The following is a 22,517-nucleotide window of genomic DNA, read 5'->3' as shown; positions in this document are numbered from 1 at the left end:
TGTCGATGAAACTAATTACTAATGAAGAAATTAAATATGTTATTCAAAAATGTTATGATTTTTCTCAATTTTCAACTCAATCTGTGCATAATGAAAATAATAATCATAAAACGCTCATATAAATGGGAATAATTTATTATTGATACCCACTGAAAGAAACAATTAAAAGTATGTATTTCATTGAGGTGTAGTGTCATACTGACGGATTGCCGGTATCTCGTCAACCTACAAATACAATAGACAACACAAGTTTTATCTCTAGTTAACACGTGATCAGCTAGACTGCCCACCGTCTCTAGAATATTAAATAATTAAGAAAAAACTAACTCTAATAATTTTGATCACTTGGATGTCTGATTCTAGACCCTCAAGTTCTAAACTAGGGGGAGATAAGCTAGTAGTAAAATGCAGTCGAGAAATTCTTCATAAAAACTTAGGGGCTGGTGGGCTGATGTCATTTTGTTATTTTTTTTTATTTTTTTTTCTTTGGGATTTTGTTGTTTTTATTGGGGGGTTTTAATCACCTTTTCATTTTATTTCAATTTATATTTTATTGTTGAAAAGGAAACATGGTGTTTTTTTCTCATACCACATAACAATGAGAACAGTATCGACAGAGTATTGGAAGAAAATTAGATTTGTATAACTTAATAAAATTGAATATTGATAATTGTGAAAAACAAACCAAAGCTTATCCACGATCCCCCTGAAAACAAAAATACAGAACATTATAATATTATCTATTACATATACATGTATATTCAATAAACAGACCTAGCCAATTACGTCCTATAACTGTCATACAAACTATTGTGCCGTAGGATTGTTTTTCCCATTGGTTTCGTTTGTATAGTGAATGTTTGAGTGACTCTAGTTTTTAACCTTCGTTTGTTTTATCATTATCATTATCATCGTGATTTCTTATTATTATTGTTGTACTACTGTTCTAGCCTACTGATTTACCTGGTCAGCAGAAGTGACCTGGCCGAACTATGTTGTTATAGTTATATCCAAAACGAAATGAAGGGTTGGTACTCTTTATACGAAAAATAGCACTGCAATGGAACAAGGATCCTTTATATACAGTATACTGCAACTACTTTGCTGTTTAAGGATCCTTGTCTCATTGCACCGTTATTTTTATAGATATAATCTAACCAGGAAACGTTATAAGAAGGTAATCGTACAAAGCTGATATACGTACTTATTGGTGTCGTTGTAACATTGGGTTGTGATGACGTAGTCAAAGCTACACACGAACAAAAAGATAAAATATGAACAAACTTTATTTAGTTTACAACAAATATGAAAGACGAGTGTGCTACCACCGCGGAGAGGTAGAACGAGGATTATTTACACAAATTCTGAAACCGGATTTGAAAACACTCGACCTACCCACACTTCAATAACGGGTGAAGATCCTTCGTAACCAAAGATTGCCTCATACCGGTGTGGACAAAAACATCAATTGACAAATAAATACTGGTTATTCAGTCGGACAAGGGATATTGTCGAAAGCTACGAAGTTTCGTACAATGTCAAATTGCAGGTAATCTACTTTCCCTGTGAAGGTTATCAACCATGTGAAAAGTGTCCTTGACAATATTTGATGGATGCCCCTACTAAGGTAAATATTCATTGGAGAAATTGTAAATTGTAAACGACAAGTACTTTACATGTACAGCTTCTGTTTGTACTTCTTTTCTCAGTACCGATGGCTATATGTTTTCATTGTTCAGCTATTTTATATCTTATTAAATGTTATCATCTTTATTAAACTTCTTTTTTTCACATCTATCATCTACTATCCGCAATATTTGCAGTACTAGTGCTGTCTGTCGTTCCAACTGATCAAACCATGACGATGTCGGGCGAACCTCGGATTCGTCGACTACCATGTAATCGTAGAATAATTGATCTAGTGTTCGAGTTTGCGAGTTAAATCTATCATTTTCTTATCAATATTCTGAAGAAATCTTAGACATATACTTGCTATACAGAAATGAGCAAATATCGCATTGCCCCACCTAATAACATAAAAAAATATGTAATAAAGGTAGCCAAGAAGAAACATCCTTCAATTAGACCTGAGATATTATACATAAAATTGAAGGCGAGTTCACTGTTCGTATTCAAGAAATATTTTGTCTTTTATGCCGAAACAAATATAGAACCTACCTTGCTGACACATGACACCGGCGTCCTCTGTGTGGTCACAGTCCCCACGTCCGTAAGGTTCCATTGAGCACTGACCAAGGTTGGTTTCTTGACCTCCACACTGGGTCTCGTCCAACCAGATAGGACCAGTACCACTCCCGTACCTGGCCTTGGACGTGTGTACTGCGATTGTCCTATAGAAACACGATGGCGGGAGGAAGATTGAGATTGTGATTGAGCATAGTGATAGTTTCGTATTATTTTCTAACCGGAAAAACTATCAATAAAATAATGCTAGAAACGTTCATGAAAAATGTACATTTAAGGACTCGTACAACTAAATAAGTTACTTTGTGTTTTACTAAGCTTTTGAGCTAATAGCGTTAGTATTTGAAGTTAAACACTAATGATAACTGTCTACATTTACAGAAACATACCTGACATAGGCTTCAAATGGCTTTTTGGCAGGTTTAATGGCATATAAGATCGCTACAGCCTTCTGCTTTTGACAACCGGAAGGGTACAAACCAAGCCGGTAAAGCGGGTCAGGAACACCCCCTGACGTGTGACCCCATATAATATCCGCAATCACATATCAAAATGAAAAGTGAAACTATATACTTTTTTTCAAAAGTTAAATATCCTTAGAATTCATTAAATACAAACTAAATCAATAGTAACACATTCAAATAACTTAGAGGTACTGTATATAACCGGAACATATTTTAGTCAGAAATTACAATCGTATGAAACACTTTCTGATTGGCTGATTAAGTTGTGCGAGTTGTTAACTTACGTGTGATATCCCAGCATGCGGCAGACGACTTCCGCGTCAGTATCGTCCCAGCTATCGTCACAAACCGTCCCCCAAACACCATTGTGAAGTACCTCAACCCGACCCTCCCTGGCGCTAGATCCGTCGACTAGACGTACCTTCAACATTTCTTGAAAAAATGTTTAAGATTTCATGTTTTTGATTTGTTCATATCGGTTCCTCAAAATATATAGAACAAACTCTTAACAAGGATTAATATGTTATACTCTTCAATATAAAATATGGTTATTAAAACAAAACTATCTACATTATTGCATAAACAGATGATTAAAAATACTACACAATTGCTGTAAGCGTACATATTTTAGCGGTTATATTACTTAAGCGCATCTTACGTTTTAATTATTGCGCTAAATTATGATAACGCTAATTGAAGTTCCTGTTTATTATTTTCTTTTGTTGCATTGTCTAATTTGATAGTGTGCTTAAATTTGAGTGCGCTAAAATAAGTACGTTTATAGTATAAAGGCAGACTATTCTGAGTTCCATTGTTACAACTTCAAGATCATATCTTTCTTTCTTGTCATAGATTTAATTAAGATTTGTTGTAATGCTGTTTTAAAATGGTAATGCAGATTTTTCTAACAGTATCTCATGACCATGCTCAAATGCAATGTTTCTACCGAGCTTGACAAACATCGTACATTACCTACATATTTAAAATGTATCTACTGTAGGATAGTAAAGAGAGTAGGTAGATTTGTTGACTTTAAGATTTCCCAGTAATAGATGCAACTGTCATGTAAATAATGGGGACAAGAGTCCAAGAGTGCAAATCAAAATTTGGGCTGTTGACTTTCTGATCCAAAATTCTACACCTTGCTGTAATAAGGCGTTTTCCTTATTTTACATTTAGGTAATGTAATTTTGCCCTTACCCTTTTCTCCCCGAGACATTTATGGATCTTTTAGCAGAATCGCGAGTGTCAGGTGAGTAAAAAGAAAAAAATGTTATGATGCTATATAAATTAATGTATACTCTCTGATGTAGAATATGAATCTGTGAAACTTACACCATTACATATCCTTCGTACATACATATTATAGACTCCAGTTTGTACAGATTTAGCGTAGCACAAGAGACGATGCGTTCTTCCCCGCTAAATATTCCTTAAACGACTATGTGAAATTGTCCATTAGAGTAGTGTTTTATTACAAATTTTGAATTAAATAATCATTGAAGAATATAGTTTAATAACCGTTTTGGAAACATTTTCAGGTCAAGGTGATTTGTTTTATTGAATATGATATTTCATGTCTTGACAAGTTATCTGTATATTCAACATTCAAAGACCCCGTACCACTGCTTAAACTACAATAATACACTGTGGAACTTTGTTTCCAGCATGACCATATCATTGATAATTACTGTCTGAAATGTAAACCGAACCTAGTGGAAAATTTCAAAATAAAGATGAGGTAATCAAATGAAAATATCAACTGCAGTGTTTTCAGTATAAGACATTGATTTGAATCAACCAGGATTTGAACCCTAGACCTCCGATGATTATTCTGTCGCTCGATCAAACTGAGCTACCCGATCCACTGTTGTACTCTGCCCCAGATGTACTACAGCTATACCCAAAACAAAATTAAGGAGAGGTCACTGTACGTACGAAAATCAACCCTGGAACTCTTAGTGTTTTGCCGACGGTGTAACAGGGATCCTTAAGTTTTCAAGGTAAAGTATTTCACTATTATCAGTAGTGGTGATTTCTTAATTAAGAATAGAAGTAAATAATGTCTTAAAAGATTCCGCTACGTCATAGATGGAATGTTACATTTTTACTGTATTTGTAGGGGATGACAGTATTTCCCTTGTTTATTAAATTGATTATATTACAAACCTTGCAATACCTTGTCGACGGAATGAATTTGTCAATATATGTAGCTTTGCTGTTTTTTCAAGCAATCCTTCTGATTTACGAATGAGATTGGTATTGAGATTGGATTCCCATGAAAATGAAGAATGTTTGAATCATTTTTATATATCAGGCCCGATGATATAAATTGATTTTTTTTTCCTGAGCAAGAAATTATGTCATAGTTCTTTGCGTCACAACACTTTATGTGTATTTATATCGTGACGTCATATTTTTTGTGTACTTACATTGTGACGTCACATTTCATGTGTACTTACATTTTTATGACACATTTCTGGTGTACTTACAAGCAAACGCCTTACCTCAATTTAATCCCATTTTCATGCAACGTTTCATGTGTATTTGCACTGTAATAGATACCTAACGATGAATTTTCCCCGTCAAAAACAAATTATTTCTTTAAATAATCGTCATAAGCTATTTCGAAGGCAAAAACTTCAAACCTACAATTATACAAACCTGTAGGTGCTCTGGTAGTTGTGGGTGATGTGGTAGTCACTGTAATTATGAATCATACAAACAGATTATATATTGTTTCTTCGCACCCCCCCTGTCCCCATTATGAGTTCCCCAAATCCGTAGTGGATACGTTTATACATATATAAGGTTCCTCTATGTCACAAGGATCAGCAATGATTTTAAGGGGAGTGTTAAACCTACTCCATTGACAATTTAAACTTCTTAATCAAAGATAGTGGTTCTTTCGAGATAAACAAACCCGTTTAGGTTCATTTACATCGTGATTTTCTATATATTTTTGTGAAGGTATTGTATATACCTTACATTTACTTGTATATTAAAATTTCTTCACGCTGGAGAACTTAAGACACACACAGGTGATAACATGACGCCATAAATATTTGTCTTGTGTTAAATTCGATTACTTTATATCACAATTTGTTTCTTCTATCATTTTGTATTCTTAACTAGGTTGCATTTAGGTCATCCTCGATATCCAGGGGTTTCGCTCACTTTCGCTCTCTGTACCCCTGGAATATGTCATAGAAAAATTGAAGGCACGCGGCTAGCTATTTTATTGGTGTCGGGTAAAAAAACCTGACCAATCACTAGACTGATGCTTGTCATTTGAAGATGACAGAGGAGCGACGCCCGACTTCGAAGCCAATAAGTTTAACCCCAATAACCCCTGGAATATCGAGGATGCCATAATTCGGCCATTCTTTATACTCGACAGTCACTATATTGATACATTATTCACTTACATGGTTGACATATGACACCGGCGTCCTCTGTGTGGTCACAGTCCCCACGTCCGTAAGGTTCCATTGAGCACTGACCAAGGTTGGTTTCTTGACCTCCACACTGGGTCTCGTCCAACCAAATAGGACCAGTACCACTCCCGTACCTGGCCTTGGACGCATGTAAAGCGGTCGCGCTGAAGGAATGTATGAATCAACAGTCTCCAAAATTATGTAATTTCGGAACTCTTTCTTCATCGGCGTTGTTCAGTCGCACACAACAACGTGTTTTGATAATTTAAGTAAGTGAACTGAATGTGTCGATTTAACATCTTTTATTTGTAATACGGAATGTGTTTCGATTTAAACATATCTTATATGCCATGCAACAAAAAGGATCGGGCACCATAAGTTATCTCAACTTAAAAACGCCTTCTTCAGTACATTACATTATACAAAATACTTGACAACAAAATCTAACAAAATCTATCAAATACAAACAAATGTGTGTGTGAACGTAAAGGAAAGGAATAAGAAAAAAAAGGGAAATTTGAAAAGAATCATAAAGAGAATTAGAACGATAGCAGCTATCAAGTTTTATATATATTATTGACCGTATTGCTACCTTTAATGGAGGTTTAAACTAACTTAGTATGGAAAGTGCTTTCTTTTTCTCATCAGACAGGTTTGGAGAACCACAAAGGGTTACAATGAGCTAAATATTAAAATAACGAGATATATCATCAATCAAAATGTATCGTTATCTAATATACAGTAAACAATCACAAAAATATGTACTGTATTTTCATATCTATTTCCACATGGAAACGCCGGATCACATGTTATGCAAATTATATTTGTGAACCAAATTTTAAATTAATGATAAACTGGTTATTTACAACAAAAAGCTAACAAAACAAAAAATTAAGGAACGTTCATGAAACGCATTTTTTCGGAAAACCTTAGCTAAGGATTAACTTGCGATTTTAAGTTAAGGAAACATTTAAGTTAAGGAACGTTGATGAATCCGGGGCCAGGTGCCAAATCCCAATTTGGCAATTGATATGTTATAAAAGTATAAGTTAACTTAACATGTAACGCCTAATTACTGTAATATGTAATTACCTATGGTTATATTAGTATCCCTATCTTCAAAATTAAATGGTGTAACAAGATTCTTTTCTGACATATTTTAGAGGACAATTGGAGACATAACAACTGGTATTGCAAATGGTATATTTAGTCACGCAATAGATTGTCTAGTTTTCGTAAGCATCAGATTCCTACACAGCACATTAATTTTAAACATTTATTAAACCACATAGTCAGGTATATATTTTACTCACGTATTATATCCTAGCATGCCGCAGACGACTTTCGCGTCATCATCGTCCCAGCTATCGTCACAAACCGTCCCCCAAACACCATTGTGAAGTACCTCAACCCGACCCTCCATGGCGCTAGGTCCGTTGACTAGACGTACCTTCAACATTTCTTGAAAAGGATTTATAATAATTTAATGGGGAAAACTAGTCGAGAAATTTTAATTCCGGAGACAGTAAATTTAACCCCAATCTGATTAAAATAATATGTTATATGGCTTCGTTAACTTCGTACTACGCCTGTGTCGCGGTCAGGGTCACGTTCAGGTGACCTTTATATTTATAAATGCTCCTTAAATTTTGACCAATCAGAGACCCTCTTTCACATCTTAGGTTCAATCGGAAGTGGGCAACAGGGATAGCTTATGTAAAGTTCTGACTTTGTATAGAGCATCATATATATCATATCCTAGATTTTATTTGATTTTATTTTCTGTGCTCAGATATACTGGCTCCGTTTTCCTGTTAAAATGTACATTATGTATTCTTCATAAATCATTAATATGACATTCGCAATCCATCGTACAATGTGCTTTACATGCACGCAATATACATATAGCTTAATTCACATCCTACCATACATTAGTTAGTATAATCATTGTCACAACTTAAAGTTAGCAACTTTACACCGATAGCAGTAATAAATGGTTTGTCTTATTGTCAAATACTAACGATAGAGAATAGACGCTACCCACATTGTGAAACGTTGTGTGCATTTATCGTCTATATTTCAACCTTTTGCCTCAAATAAGATAATTTTGAAATGAAAAGTCTCAAAATACGACCTCCTTTCTTGTAAAAAGTAAGAATTTTATAATTTTACCAAATAAAAACAATAATCGGAAATACATGTTTACAAACCTTTCGGGGGCGTGGTGGGCACAGGTGTGGCTGCTGCTGCTGTTGTGGTTGGGTGTGTTGGGGTAGTAGGTACGTGGGTAGTAGGTACGTAGGTAGTAGGTACGCGGATAGGGGCCGGCGTCGCTATGGATACGGCATGTTATACTAATGGTTATCGTTAAGATGTCATATATAATATATAAAGGATCTCGTAAGATTCTATTTATCATATAACATTTACAATTTGTAGAAAAACAACCCACTTTAAACACAATTGAAAGTTATCAGCAGACTCTATTTACGTCAAAATTAAAGTACTCCGGTCATAGTATTGTCATTCCGCACAGTGGAAAATAGTTCCAGATTTTATTTTTATACTGAACAGATTTAATTGCAATGAAAATAATAATGACCACTTGAATTAAACTTTCCAATTTCATTTAAAAACCAAAACATTAAAGTTTATCAGGGAACAAAAATTTTGTTGATAAAGTTCCCAATTTTTACCAACTGCAGCATCTTTAGGTTTTATTACACGTGTGTAATACCATATGACATGGCCGTATGACATCGTAAAATAGGTCAGTTATGTAATAAAAAAAAAACTATCATATACCCAGGTTTCTGTGTGGTGTTATTACCTGGGTTACAATCCACAGCAATTATCTTTCCGCTTGGACAATTAACAGATGAAAACCCGTCAAACGGACATAGAGACAAATGGTGCTCGTGACCCCTGCAGTTGATTCCGCTCATCAGACAGTGGGCTTGGTGGTATACGTGGTGGTGGTGGGCGGGATGCCTTTTGATGAAAAAAGCATATGTGCATATAAATATGATAATAAAATATTTGCACTAAATAACAAAGATACAGATTGTCAATTAACTCAATTTAAAGATGAGAAGAATTAATTTAAAAAGAAATAGCTATGCATGATTATGCTTTCAATATTGCCATTTAAATAGACAATTATTCAATGTTTAATGAAAAACAATTTCAACCAATATTATTAAGTTAATCTTCTTGTATACATCTTATATGTTTTTTGGCCAAATGCCAAATGAAAATCTTATTTGGTTAGTTGGCTGTCTCGAGGAATTACTTGTTTCAGTGATCAGAAATACACAAATCACGCCCCCTGTTTTTTTCTAAGTATGAAATCATATTTCTTAATAAGGAGGCACAGATGGATTTCAAACAGACACTTCAACATTCCATTTCATAATATTTTCAAAAAAATAATTAATGATTTCTTTTCTGTATCGTTTAATTTTCAGAAATATAAATGGTGGTTTGCAACCACAATAATTAGAATAAAAATTGGGCTAAATATAGACTTAGTTTTCCACATACTGTATGGTGATTTCATGAACAGGAAAATATTAGGAAATGTTTATGCTAGTCTCATGGACAGGCATCTTTCCACACACCAACTTCTTTGCAGTGAAGTCATCCAATAAAATTAAAAATATGTTCGTCTTATTTGTAAAGATAATATTAGACAGTTTGTTATAATGACGGGAAACCAGCGCAAAGCTTTAAGTACGTATTGCATTAGTGAATATCATGAAATTAAGGGAGCTAAAAGCAGAATTGTGAAGACTCCATCTATCTTCTTAACAATAATAACCCAGTTCCATAAAACCAATTCGGACATCTTGTTACAAAATAATGCTTCACTTATCTACCTTTCAATTTGACGTATTGACCTTAATAATAGAAATAGAATAACCTAATTTTAAAACAAATTATATTAACTCACTCACCCCTGATTTCATAATGAACTATTCAAACCTTTGAACTGGAAGAGTTCAAATATAACTTCAAGGGTGAATGAGTTAATGTTTTAGACTTTGCGTTTTTAGATGCGACTTCCTACAATGGTTGTTAGCGGCATTTAAGCTAACAAAATGTCTCTGTCGGTCATCGTCACTTCCTCACGTGTGAAAGTGTCCCATCATCCCGCACACGACATAACTGTTGTGAGTGGTCCAGTCCTCCGCACACACGTGACCCCATACGCCTCCGTGTTGCACGGCTAGATATCCCGGGATAATGCCGGTAATGTATGGCGAGGTGGATATACTTTGGAGACAGTCTGAAACATAGTCAAATAAGTTTTTACAGTATTTAGGAACTTTTACAGCATTTGCGGTAGTTTGTACCGAACTCCTTACAGAAATTACAAAATTGATTCAAAGAGTATTTACAGTATTTTCAGTAGTGTGTACAGTATTTTTACAGCATTTACGACAGTTTTTACATGAAAATATATAGTGTTTTTACAGCATTTACGGTCGAATTTACATGGGAATAAAAAGGGTTTTTTACAGCATTTACGGTAGAATTTACATAGGAGCTTTTTATGGCAAGCCGTCTTAACAGTTGCTCAAGGAGAAATTAAATGAGATGCTGTATAAGATATTTTATATGATATATAAAAGGTATCTCATATACTATATTATATATCTTGTTTAATGTGAAATAAGATATCTATTAGAAAATTTATAACAGAATATTTTTAATAATGTTTTCTTTTTTTCAGTGTCATATTTTATTCATTGTACATGACCTGTTTTACCTCGTGTGTGTCAAATGTCCCTATTTTTCTTTTAAACACAGAACATATATATGACACGTTGTCTTAGTACCATCCCTTCTATATAGAAGATGAAGTCACCAAAGATTTACTTTCCTTGACAAGTTTTTCATAGGCTTTGCGACATAAAAGCTTGACATTTAATTTCGTGTTGTTATATATCCTGGGTGACGACATCAGAAAAGTGTAGGCTTTTGCAATGTTAAGGATTCCAAGTTTGTCCCATGCACTTTTGTTTTATTTCTATGTTCAAACACCCGCATTTCGAACAGCTATATTTTTGTAAAATGCATTGCAACATTTTATTTTTATGGAATACTTCTTTTAAAAAGGATTTAAAGAAATATTTTAAAATCATTACATTGGTAATAAAACAGTATAACCTGTTGTTACTATTTGCCTAAAACATTGCCCCCCGCCCGGGCGATATTAATCATATCATTATACAAGAACGATACAGGTTTTTTTCGGCTGACAATATTATGTATAATCGACTAAATTTATCCATTTAATTATTTTGGTATTATATATATTGTTGGAACTGTTTAACTATCTTGTATGTACAACATAATATCTCATTGTGGTACTTATAGCTTACCATCGTGTACGTACAAGAAAGTATCACCAGGTTGCCCCTATAACAATACCATCTGACTTCTAAAACACGCTGTTGATAGAGAATTTGAACCGAAATTTTAATTTTCTTTCCAGTACACAAAAAAAAGTCTTTGGGCCATACTTATTTTTTTTATTTTTTTTTTCTTGTTAATTAAACATAAAAAAAATCCTCAGAACACGGGAAATCGCTTCTGAGACGTTCTAGAAAACACATTTCTTTGGGGGGAGATCCCCCAAACCCCCCTTACGGGAGGGGGAAGACCCCCTTCTGTACCTTCCCCCTATTCGCGCTACGCACTCGGGCTGCTGCCTTTGGCAGCACACCGTTGGCTGTTGAGAAAAAATATTCTCGGCCCCCCCTTTTAGGAAATCCTGGATCCGCCCCTGATTGCCTAGAAGATGCATAAAGCTGCCAAAAGCGATATGCTTTGAATGGAGGTCCACTTTCATATACCTTGATATTGAGAATGAAGAAAGGAAATTCGGTTTAGAACAGTAGAAACCGCAGTGAAATATTTCCAAAGTTTGAAAAGTCCAGATGAAAACAGGCACCTTTTAAATATAGCATTAGTTGAAACCCAGCATTACTATCTATGTATTACTATCTGTCCATATAATTTATCGATTATATCTGTTTACATATTATTATATTATTAATTGACAGCAATAAACAGAATCAAACATGCCTTTTTCCATATCACACCCAGTATCAACCCTCGACCATTATCAGCCCTCGGGCTGATATTGAAGTCTCGGGTTGATACTAGGTGTAATATGGAAAAAGGCATGTATTATTCTCTATAAATCTACGGTAACTACGCAGGTCTTAATAAAGCCGTTGTTTGATGAGAACGAAAATAGACAGTCCTTACCCCCACAGCTCCAATCTGCTGTTGATATCTTTACCCAGGCAGACTGTTTATCAAAAGCACAATAGTTTTACTAAAACATAATCATATAATAAAAAGAATCAATTACTTTACTTGCAAAGGTACAGTCACCTACGTGTCTATTATGTTCATCTTTCGAAATACTGGATGGTTAACTTTGCTGGTGGATTTTTTTTAATAAACCACTACTTCTCTAATTTTTGAAATTCATAAAATCACCGGGTTTTTACGAACTTCCCCTTCTGTATAAACAGTAGTAAAGACTGATCTGAGGTAGCAGTATACAGTAGAGGGTTGTGGCCATGTGTGATATTTTTGTTAAATGGCTCACCCCTGTAAAATGATATGTAAAAAAATATAAAAATAAAACTGTACTAAAATTAGTATAAGCATTATGAGGTGGGCTATGTGAGCTTCACATTTGTAAAAATAAAATTGGTTCGAGATCAAAATTTTGGCCATAATCCGAAAGGGTGCCTACACATGAAAAGCTAGCTTTACAGGAGGTAAAATTTTGACAACAGCACACGACGCAAAATTGCAAAAAAATCAAGTTTGACAACTTTACTGGGACCCAGATAATTCCACAACCAAGTAGGTAATCTTTAGTTTCAGACAGAACTTAGGAAAAAAATTACTAGTTGCGGGGGTCAGATTTTGGGTCAAAAATAGCATTTTTTGGCATTTTTTGGTAATTTTTGATGTGGTAACCATGGTTTTCACACAAGTTTATATACTTCTCAGTACTTTATATGTATTGTAAATGTAATGCTGTTTATAAATATATATACATGTATACATGTGTTGTGTAGGGTAAATCCGCTGTGTTTACATCTCCTCGACATGTGCTTTGTTTATCAGAGTCGGGCCGTTTCTACTGTATACTGCTACCTGAATTTACACCGCATTTAACCTAACATCACCAATGAGTCCTAGAAGGACAGTGTAATTCATTGTTGGCATACTGTATCTATTACCAAATGTTATAGGTGTATCCGTATGTGTCGTACGTTCATCTTTTACAATAGTTCATGTTACATTTCGAGTTATATTTTTCGAGTGTATACTCCTTTGTTAATCTAATTAGATTGACGAAATTCTTATCTTACCCTGGCCGCTGTAGCACCCATATCTATACGGTAATAGACATTTCCGTAGTGTTCCCATCTCTGCATCAAGTGAGGGTAACACTTGTTGACGAATATGTCGCATTCTTGTCCACCAATCAAATGAACACACATGCCGTTCGTCTTTGGGCATAGCATGCAGCCATTATGGCTATAATCTGCGTGGACGATGCCTGTTTGTTCGTGTCCATTGGAATGACCACTTGACTGGACATAACCACCGTGCACATGTGACCAGTGATAATTTTCGTAATTGCCATCATCATAGTCATGGTGTCCATTTCTCAATGTTTTCTGTTTTTCAAAGCTTGAATCAACGCCAGGCGGAATAACTTCTACTTGATTCGGGTTTTCGACATGGGAGGCCGCACAAGCCGTACTTGCTATATGAATGGCAACTAGCCAAACGCTCAGTATCTGTTAAAATCAAAAATTGATAACAAGCGCAACAAAACGAATAATAATTCAAACAAACTATCAGTGGCAAAAAAAGAGGATATCAAAATATATAGAAAATACGTTGTTCCTCTTCTCTGTCGTAAGAATATTATGTTTTAATTCTCTGCTCTGAATACCTTCTTTATTTCCCAGGTCTTTTATCAGAATACCTTGTGTTGATTCCCCTTGTCTGTTATCAGAATGCCTTCTGTGTATTTCCCCTGTCTATTATCAGAATACCTTGTGTTTATTTCCCGTGTCTATTATCAGAATAACTTGTGTTTATTTCCCCTGTCTATTATCAGAATACCTTGTGTTTATTTCCCCTGTCTATAATCAGAATACCTTGTGTTTATTTCCCGTGTCTATTATCAGAATAACTTGTGTTTATTTCCCCTGTCTATAATCAGAATACCTTGTGTTTATTTCCCCTGTATTTCCCCTGTCTATTATCAGAATCCCTTGTGTTTATTTCCCCTGTCTATAATCAGAATACCTTGTGTTTATTTCCCTGTCTATTATCAGAATACCTTGTCTTTATTCCCTTGTCTATTATCAGTATACCTTATGTTTATTCCCCTTGTCTATTATCAGAATACATTGTGTTTATTTCCCCTGTCTATTATCAGAATACATTGTGTTTATTTCCCCTGTCTATTATCAGAATCCCTTGTGTTTATTTCCCCTGTCTATAATCAGAATACCTTGTGTTTATTTCCCCTGTCTATAATCAGAATACCTTGTGTTTATTTCCAGGTCTTTTATCAGAATACCTTGTGTTTATTTCCCCTGTCTATAATCAGAATACCTTGTGTTTATTTCCCTTGTCTGTTATCAGAATGCCTTCTGTTTATTTCCCCTGTCTATTATCAGAATAACTTGTGTTTATTTCCCCTGTCTATAATCAGAATACCTTGTGTTTATTTCCAGGTCTTTTATCAGAATACCTTGTGTTTATTTCCCCTGTCTATAATCAGAATACCTTGTGTTTATTTCCCTCGTCTGTTATCAGAATACCTTGTGTTTATTTCCCTTGTCTATTATCAGAATTCCTTGTGTTTATTCCCCTTGTCTATCATCAGAATACCTTGTGTTTATTCCCCCTGTCTATTATCAGAATTCCTTGTGTTTATTCCCCTTGTCTATTATTAAAATATCTTGTGTTTATTTCCCCTGTCTATTATCAGAATCCCTTGTGTTTATTTCCCCTGTCTATAATCAGAATACCTTGTGTTTATTTCCCTTGTCTATTATCAGAATTCCTTGTGTTTATTCCCCTTGTCTATTATCAGAATACATTGTGTTTATTTCCGCTGTCTATTATCAGAATACATTGTGTTTATTTCCCTGTGTATTTCCCCTGTCTATTATCAGAATCCCTTGTGTTTATTTCCCCTGTCTATAATCAGAATACCTTGTGTTTATTTCCCCTGTCTATAATCAGAATACCTTGTGTTTATTTCCCCTGTCTATTATCAGAATAACTTGTGTTTATTTCCCCTGTCTATAATCAGAATACCTTGTGTTTATTTCCCTTGTCTGTTATCAGAATGCCTTCTGTTTATTTCCCCTGTCTATTATCAGAATCCCTTGTGTTTATTCCCCTTGTCTGTTATCAGAGTACCTTGTGTTTATTCCCCTTGTCTATCATCAGAATACCTTGTGTTTATTCCCCTGTCTGTTATCAGAATACCTTATGTTTATTCCCCTGTCTATTATCAGAATAACTTGTGTTTATTTCCCCTGTCTATAATCAGAATACCTTGTGTTTATTTCCCCTGTCTATAATCAGAATACCTTGTGTTTATTTCCCCTGTGTATTAACAGAATACCTTGTGTTTATTCCCTTGTCTATTATAAGAATACCTTGTGTTTATTCCCCTTGTCCATTATCAGAATACCTTTTGTTTATTCCCCCTGTCTATTATCAGAATTCCTTGTGTTTATTCCCCTTGTCTATTATTAAAATATCTTGTGTTTATTTCCCCTGTCTATCATCAGAATACCTTGTGTTTATTCCCCTGGCTGTTATCAGAATACCTTGTGTTTATTACCCTGTCTATTATCAGAATACCTTGGGTTTATTCCCCTTGTCTATTATCAGAATACATTGTGTTTATTTCCCCTGTCTATTATCCGAATACCTTGTGTTTATTCCCCTGTCTATTATCAGAATAACTTGTGTTTATTTCCCCTGTCTATAATCAGAATACCTTGTGTTTATTTCCCCTGTCTATTATCCGAATACCTTGTGTTTATTCCCCTGTCTGTTATCAGAATACCTTATGTTTATTCCCCTGTCTATTATCAGAATAACTTGTGTTTATTCCCCTGTCTATTATCAGAATAACTTGTGTTTATTTCCCCTGTCTATAATCAGAATACCTTGTGTTTATTTCCCCTGTATTTCCCCTGTCTATTATCAGAATCCCTTGTGTTTATTTCCCCTGTCTATAATCAGAATACCTTGTGTTTATTTCCCTCGTCTGTTATCAGAATACCTTGTGTTTATTTCCCTCGTCTGTTATCAGAATACCTTGTGTTTATTCCCCTGGCTGTTATCAGAATACCTTGTGTTTATTTCCCCTGTCTCTTATCAGAATACCTTGTGTTTATTGCCCCTGTCTATTATCAGAATACCTTGGGTTTATTCCCCTTGTCTATTATCAGAATACATTGTGTTTATTTCCCCTGTCTATTATCAGAATCCCTTGTGTTTATTCCCCTTGTCTGTTATCAGAGTACCTTGTGTTTATTCCCCTTGTCTATTATCAAAATATCTTGTGTTTATTTCCCCTGTCTATCATCAGAATACCTTGTGTTTATTCCCCCTGTCTATTATCAGAATTCCTTGTGTTTATTCCCCTTGTCTATTATCAAAATATCTTGTGTTTATTTCCCCTGTCTATCATCAGAATACCTTGTGTTTATTCCCCTGTCTGTTATCAGAATACCTTATGTTTATTCCCCTGTCTATTATCAGAATAACTTGTGTTTATTTCCCCTGTCTATAATCAGAATACCTTGTGTTTATTTCCAGGTCTTTTATCAGAATACCTTGTGTTTATTCCCCTGGCTGTTATCAGAATACCTTGTGTTTATGAATACCTTGTGTTTATTCCCTTGTCTATTATAAGAATACCTTGTGTTTATTCCCCTTGTCTATTATCAGAATACCTTTTGTTTATTCCCCCTGTCTATTATCAGAATACCTTGTGTTTATTCCCCTTGTCTATTATCAGAATACCTTGTGTTTATTCCCATGTCTATTATCGGAATACCTTATGTTTATTCCCTCGTCTATTATCAGAATACCTTGTGTTTATTCCCCTTGACTATTATCAGAATACCTTGTGTTTATTCCCCTTGTCTATTATCAAAATATCTTGTGTTTATTTCCCCTGTCTATCATCAGAATACCTTGTGTTTATTCCCCTTGTCTATTATCAGAATACCTTATGTTTATTCCCCTTGTCTATTATTAGAATACCTTGTGTTTATTTCCCCTGTCTATTATCAGAATACCTTGTGTTTATTCCCCTTGTCTATTATTAGAATACATTGTGTTTATTCCCCCTGTCTATTATCAGAATACCTTGTGTTTATTTCCCCTGACTATAATCAGAATACCTTGTGTTTATTCCCCTTGTCTATTATCACAATACCTTGTGTTTATTCCCCTTGTCTATTATCAGAATACCTTGTGTTTATTCCCCTTGTCTATCATCAGAATACCTTGTGTTTATTCCCCTTGTCTATTATCAAAATACCTTGTGTTTATTTCCCCTGTCTATTATCAGAATACCTTGTGTTGATTACCCTTGTCTATTATCAGAATACCTTGTGTTTATTTCCCTTGTCTATTATCAGAATACCTTGTGTTTATTTCCCTTGTCTATTATCAGAATACCTTGTGTTTATTTCCCCTGTCTATTATCAGAATACCTTGTTGTTTTTTTCCCTTGTCTGTTATCAGAATACCTTGTGTTTATAGTTCTCGTCTTATAGAAAAATCTTTGTGGTTTTTATCGTCACCTTTCAACCCCATGCAATGACATATTAAAGATCCAAAGTTAACATTTGTATTTTAGTAGTCCATTCGTAGAAATGGAACTTTCATTTTAATTATTAAAATAATTAAAAATCAATTTAGCTTATTCTGCAATACAGCATTCAGGCTGATATCTTCATAAACATTGTTCACCGACACAACGATAGACTAGTCGTCCATACAAGGTATGCTATTAGACGTTGTATAAACTTCATTCGATGAAAATACATATTTACGAAGTGTAAATATAGCTATTTCAAAGGGGGGGTTTCCCCTTTTTTCAATAAAATAGGCAGTAAGCTATGTACAAAAAAGGATATTTTACCATCATGATGTAAGTGCTGTCAGTTGTTGCAAGAACAAGCCACATAATTGGCTTCGATAACCTAGAAATATTCGTGCATAGTCTAGATAAGCAAAACCTGTCTGAAGGTCAGTTGACAGTGTTGATAAGAATATATATATAGATATATATATGGGGTAAAGAAGTAATTCCAACAGTGTGGACAAGTTTAGGTTGTCAAATTTTCGGAGCGATCCGCTCCTTTTTCAAGACACAGTGAAACAGAAGTTACATGTACATATACATCATATTACAAGAAGATAGAATTGATATACTATAATTGAAAATATAGCTATTATATAAAACCAATAGTCCCCTCGGCTAAAGAGAGCCGAAGGCAGCAATTAAGCTGAGAGCATCGCGGACAAGGAACGCTGATGTAGAGGACCTATTCTTGCGCAAGATTCACTATCATATAAAGTGAGCCAACGAGAGATATCAAAAACGTGGAACATGTGCCTGTGGAAATCTGGCCCGGTAAATGTGCAAAATCTCCAATTTGCTACGGAATGTCTCATTAGTCGCCTCTCAATACTGCGATGGAACTAACAGTCACAGCAGGGGGGTCCACACTTAGTCGCCTCTTTCGGTTTGCAGGAATAATGCATGTGCCTCTTTTGGTTTGCAGGAATTATGCATGTAATTATCAAATAAGTGAGTGCATGAGGAATAAGTAGATGAAATGGCTAAGATACTGTATAAATCTGCAAAATCAATCTGACAACGGCTGTTGGTCACACACACTGACATGAAGCAGCAGGCAGGCGAGATAGCAGACTAACTGTGCAGTAATGCATCATTAGGCCAAATGCCTCCTGGAAGGAAAACGAGCGGATGGCAACCGCCTATCGTTCGTTCATACCTCGAGGGTAGCGGGTTTGTAGATTGGTGATCCAAAACCGTTCTCTAGTACGTCGTCTCGTTACATCCCATGTAGGGCAATGATCTATGGCAACAACCTGCATGTCTTTCAAACTATGGCTAGGCATATTAAAATGCCTTGTCACAGGGAAGTCTGGTTTGTTCTGCTTGATGGAGCAGCGGTGGTTTTTGATCCTGACATTGAGCTGGGTGCAGGTCTCGCCCACGTACTGTAAATTGCATTTATTGCAGGTAATAAGGCACACCACGTTGACTGATGTGTATAAATAGAGACACGAATATCTGTGAACCATTAGCGCTTTCATTGCCAATCTTCAGACGCTTTAAATACACGGAAATATATAGCTTCAATAAGACACAAGTTATGACGTCAAAGCGCTATATTGCTTTACAGAACTACGTGTTTTTTAACGACGGTGGGCTGTTCAAATCGCCCTTCGTCCGTGCTTCATGGTCCGTCTGTCTGTCATTCTGTTCGTCCGTCCGTCTGTCTTTAAACAATACTTATTAGCGCTAGTTTTCATAAAGTATCTTTGGGATACTTTGTCAAATTTCACATGAAAGTTCTCCATGGTCCGTAGCTATATACGCACCTTGAATTTTGGGACTAATTAGAATGCTTAGATGGCCGACAGGTAGCCATCTTGAATTACGCAAGTTCCCCATGATCCTTAGTGCATATTTTAATTTTAAGACTGATCGGGAAAACCAATTAAGATGGCCCACAGGCGGCAATCTGGAATTTTGAGTGTTAAACATTGTTAGCGCTTTTTCTTGAAAGTTCTAGAGGAATCTTTCTCAAATTTAACGTGAAGGTTCCCCATGGTCCCTATATGAGGTACGCATATTAAATTTTGGGATAGATAAAAAAAACAAGATGGCCAACTGCTAGGTAGCAAATTCAGTGCGATTCGCAGGATAATATTTTGTAATAGATTGAATCATCACAGGACAGTGACAATTAGACGTAATGATAAAATATGGATGAATAATGAAATCCGGCTGAAAACGAGGCAGAGAAATAGGCAACATTATAAGGCTAAGCAAATAAATACTCCCACCTCGTGGGATAAATACAGACAATTACGTAATTCGGTTATTTCAATGATTAGAGATGCAAAACGAATTATCTTAGCAAATAACAAAATTCTGTTATTGACAAAAATATCCCTCCTTGTAAATGGTGGAGAATTGCCAAATCTGTCATTACCTCTAAAATGAAAAATGATACTTATTATCCTTTGGAAATTTATGGTGAATTGAATGTACATCCTGTAGATAAGGCCAATGGAGCTGCCCTACTGCCCTACGAATGTGGCCTTGCGGATGAAAATCTGCAGAATATCATTGACAATTCAGGCTCAATCATGGAAAAACACATTGAAAATTCTTCTTTCTTCAGGAAAAAATAAATTGCAGACGCATAATTGTAATATAATTCCCCATAATTTTCCATCAAGTACATTCTTATTAGCCTCTGATGAAAGTGGTTCATATGTTCTTTATATTGACCCAAAGCCAGCTTACTGTACTGTCACAGTACAGTCAGGATGAGGAATTGGAAACAAGCTTTGCTGAAATGTCCTTGGACGATAACTTTGACAGTACAGCTGGCTCTGGGTCAATATGAAGAACATATGAACCACTTTCATCAGAAACTAATGAGACGATCAAGGATCAAGTTTTGTACTTCAAATTTTTAATATGTACTTTTCCATGATTGAGCATTAATTGTCAATGCTATTCTGTGGATTTTCATTCCCAAAGCTACATTCGTAACAGAAGTGCAACTCCATTGGAAAAATGTGTTTCTTTGTATTTGCAATTATAAAGACAGACAAAGGTTTAAGTGATGGAAGTCCCAACCGCTCAATCGCTATGTGCGAATATGCAGTCATCACCGTACAATTTTACAACTTTGCATCCAATGTCACAGCCGTACACAGTCGTAATTTTATAAGTTACGGAGTGTCCAAACCGCACAAATATAAATCAAGGTCACCTCTTTAAAATGCATATTTCTACTTGTTTATAGGACATTTTGCAATCAGTTTAGATTATTACTAATGTATAAAGGTTTCTTAACCTATATCATGGGTTCATAAATACTCAGAGTAAATTTTTGAATCTTATTTATTTTTTTAGTAAGTAAATTTAAACTCGTCGTCGACTGAACGTCCTGATTGCCGGCTCCCGTCAACTTACAAACACTGTACTTTAATAAAGATGCTTTTCTGGAGTGGAATTTTAGCATTTTATAACACTCTGTTCTTTTATCTTTTGCTTCAGTGCATCCGTTGATCGCTAAATAAAGATCAAGTAAAAAAAACCGAACATTTTTCTGAGAACTCACCTTCTACTTGTTTTGGAAGCCGCCATCTTTGAAACAGTTCCAACTTTTTTCAACGTATAGACTACACTACAGCGTGCATTGCCCTAGATACAAGACTCAAAGACAAAATATGATAATATATATATTTCTGTCTCATTTACAGCTTGATACCAATTTAAATGTACACTTAAACTTGTACCTAAACCTTTATGAACATCTAATGTTTAATGTTAATATACTGACTAAAGGAAGTAGTTTCCTTAGTGAAGATCTTAACTCTTCTATTCGTGTTTGTGTTCAGAGATATATAGAATCAACCAACAGATTTTGAATGTTATGTATGTATATATGTATGTGTGTGTATATGCATGCATGTGTGTACGTGTTCATGCATGCATGTATGAACGTATGTAAAAAGTATGCATGTTTGTTTGTATGTATGTATGTATGTATGTATGTATGCATGCATGCATGCATGTAGTCTCCTATCTTCATTGATGCTGATATAATTCTTATGTTTCTACCCATGTTTGTAAATATTCATAGTTCATTGTTGGCTATTGTTCAGAGATGTACTTCCAGGGAGAGGGCTTGGATAGGCTTTGTCGGTTGCCCAATTCCCATTAAATCTGATTGATTTAATAAAATACTTTTTAAACTATGAAATCATCACAAAATTCTCACTTTGTAGGATTCCTTTTCATTAACGACAAACAGAGCTCATCCCCGCTCAAGATTGTTTTATGGGATGAAAACTATATGTTTCGTTAAAGTACATGGTGACTTTGACTAAGTCTACTGATACATAATTAAGGAATGTGACATGGTATTGGGAGTAGTAGGTTTTTACGTACACGAAATGTGTACGTACAAATCACGTGTCAAAAACGTATTACTACAGTAATAGACTATAGTAGTAGGTGTTTTTTTTGTCAGATAAG

At 35.1% G+C, this 22,517-nt stretch overlaps 1 protein-coding gene across 1 annotated transcript; it reads right to left on the bottom strand.

Moving 5' to 3' along the window:
• Positions 1-128: 128 nt before the first annotated feature.
• Positions 129-18,424, bottom strand: LOC110448249 (soluble scavenger receptor cysteine-rich domain-containing protein SSC5D-like). The gene is made up of 14 exons (XM_021494407.1): positions 18,345-18,424; positions 13,513-13,947; positions 12,386-12,428; positions 10,238-10,394; positions 8,937-9,097; positions 8,317-8,439; positions 7,420-7,567; positions 6,098-6,270; positions 5,334-5,372; positions 2,954-3,101; positions 2,179-2,351; positions 1,205-1,249; positions 686-706; positions 129-225 (listed from the first exon to the last, which is right to left on the bottom strand). Exons 1-14 carry the CDS (start codon positions 18,387-18,389, stop codon positions 221-223), a joined length of 1,716 nt encoding a protein of 571 aa, XP_021350082.1. The 5' UTR covers positions 18,390-18,424; the 3' UTR covers positions 129-220.
• Positions 18,425-22,517: the final 4,093 nt, after the last annotated feature.

This window comes from Mizuhopecten yessoensis, unplaced genomic scaffold, assembly GCF_002113885.1.
Source record: "Mizuhopecten yessoensis strain PY_sf001 unplaced genomic scaffold, ASM211388v2 scaffold3961, whole genome shotgun sequence".
Classification (NCBI taxonomy): domain Eukaryota; kingdom Metazoa; phylum Mollusca; class Bivalvia; order Pectinida; family Pectinidae; genus Mizuhopecten; species Mizuhopecten yessoensis.
The sequence above is the reverse complement of the archived record's forward strand: the minus strand, read 5'-3'. Positions and strand labels throughout refer to the sequence as shown.

Excerpts from the sequence above, each read along its gene's own strand:
- LOC110448249 (XM_021494407.1), bottom strand. The coding sequence starts at position 18,389 with ATGTGGCTTGTTCTTGCAACAACTGACAGCACTTACATCATGATG. Across the intron at positions 13,948-18,344 it reads ACAGCACTTACATCATGATG|ATACTGAGCGTTTGGCTAGT; the intron begins GTAAAATATCCT and ends TGATTTTAACAG. Across the intron at positions 3,102-5,333 it reads AACTACCAGAGCACCTACAG|AAATGTTGAAGGTACGTCTA; the intron begins GTTTGTATAATT and ends CATTTTTTCAAG.